Source organism: Otolemur garnettii, unplaced genomic scaffold (assembly GCF_000181295.1).
Source record: "Otolemur garnettii isolate 467f Iridium unplaced genomic scaffold, OtoGar3 scaffold00019, whole genome shotgun sequence".
Classification (NCBI taxonomy): Eukaryota; Metazoa; Chordata; class Mammalia; order Primates; family Galagidae; genus Otolemur; species Otolemur garnettii.
Genome location: NW_003852414.1, coordinates 24,619,471 through 24,620,903, shown reverse-complemented (window position 1 = coordinate 24,620,903; position 1,433 = coordinate 24,619,471). Strand labels below are relative to the sequence as shown.

At 60.0% G+C, this 1,433-nt stretch overlaps 1 protein-coding gene across 1 annotated transcript; it reads right to left on the bottom strand.

Annotated features, from left to right (window-relative positions):
* Positions 1–461: 461 nt before the first annotated feature.
* Positions 462–911, bottom strand: CALML5 (calmodulin like 5). Its single transcript, XM_003786835.1, has one exon. The coding sequence runs from the start codon at positions 909–911 to the stop codon at positions 462–464; it is 450 nt and encodes a 149-aa protein (XP_003786883.1).
* Positions 912–1,433: the final 522 nt, after the last annotated feature.

Below are 1,433 nucleotides of genomic sequence, written 5' to 3'. Positions count from 1 at the left end.
GCAGAGCCAACGTGACAGACAGGTATCCTCAGGACAGACGCACACAAACACACAGAGATACACACACGTGCAGACACACACAGGCAGAGCCAACATGACGGACAGACAGGTATACTCAGGACAGACGCACACAACACACACACACAGGCACATAGACATGGCAGTCCAGGGTCCTCACCAGCAGCAGGGCAGAGCCTGCCCACATTGCCCCACGCTTCCTCTCCTGGGGTCAGGGAGGCCTGGGTTGTCGTCCATGGCCCGTTTGGTCTGGGGAGAGGATCCCCAGACTCTGCATGAGGCCCTGAGATTCCCCTGGCAGTGAACACACACAGCTGGACTGCACCGTCCTTTTATTTGGATAAGCATCACTGGGGGAGGAAGGGACAGGCGGAGGCCTCCCTGCCCCCTACCCGGTGTGCATGGCAGTCCTGACAGCAGGTGTGTTGGCGAAGGTGGGCGCCTCACTTCTGGGAGAGGATTCGCGAGAACTCCTCATAGTCCACCTGCCCGTCCTGGTTCACGTCGGCCTCACTGATCATGGCATCCAGCTCCTCCTGGGACAGCAGTATCCCCAGCTGGGCCATGGCCTGCCGGAGCTCATCCACACTGATGTGGCCGTCCCCATTCATGTCGAAGGCACAGAACACGGTCCGCAGTTCCTCCTCACTGCCGAAGGCCTTATTCCTCCTGGCCATCTCCTCCAGGAACTTGGGGAAGCTGATGGTGCCCTCACCATTGCCATCTACCTGCTCCATGATCTTCTTCAGCTCCTCCTCTGACAGGTTTTTGTTCAGGGCCTGCATCACACTACGAAGCTCCTGGAGGTTGATGGTGCCGTCCTTGTCCTTGTCCACTTCTTCGAAGACCTCCTTGAACGCAGCCACTTGCTCCTCAGACAGTGACTCTGCCATGCTGAGTCCCTATACCTGCTGCTCCCGGGCATCTGTCACAGGGCACAGCTGTAAGCAGCCTTGGCCTGGAATGGGAACCCTCCTTTTCTGCAATCGGAACAAGGGGAGGAGGAAGGCTCCCCACCCCCTGCATGTCCTCAGGCAAGAGCCTCCTCCCAGGGAAGGATAGACTGGCTGCAGACAAGAAATACAGGATTGCAGTGGGAGGGTCCTGGACAGTCTGTGGGAAGCAGCATGGCGGGCGGGGGCGATGGGAATGCTGCCAGCCATCCCCTCCTGGCCCTGACGGCAATCACCCCACTCCAGGGGCAGCCCACCCAGGACAGTGTCCCCTGCAGGGACATGCCACCCAGGGCAGCTTCCTCCACTTCACAAAGACTGAGGCTGGGCAGGGGTAGAGGAAGCCTCCTGGTGGGTTGGGCGCCTGGAGGAGGGGGCTGTGTGGCATTCCTGTTCTCCTCGCTCCCTGCCATGGCTCGGGCTAGGGAAAAGGGCTGGGTGGTAGTGGATTCTGCCAGGGTC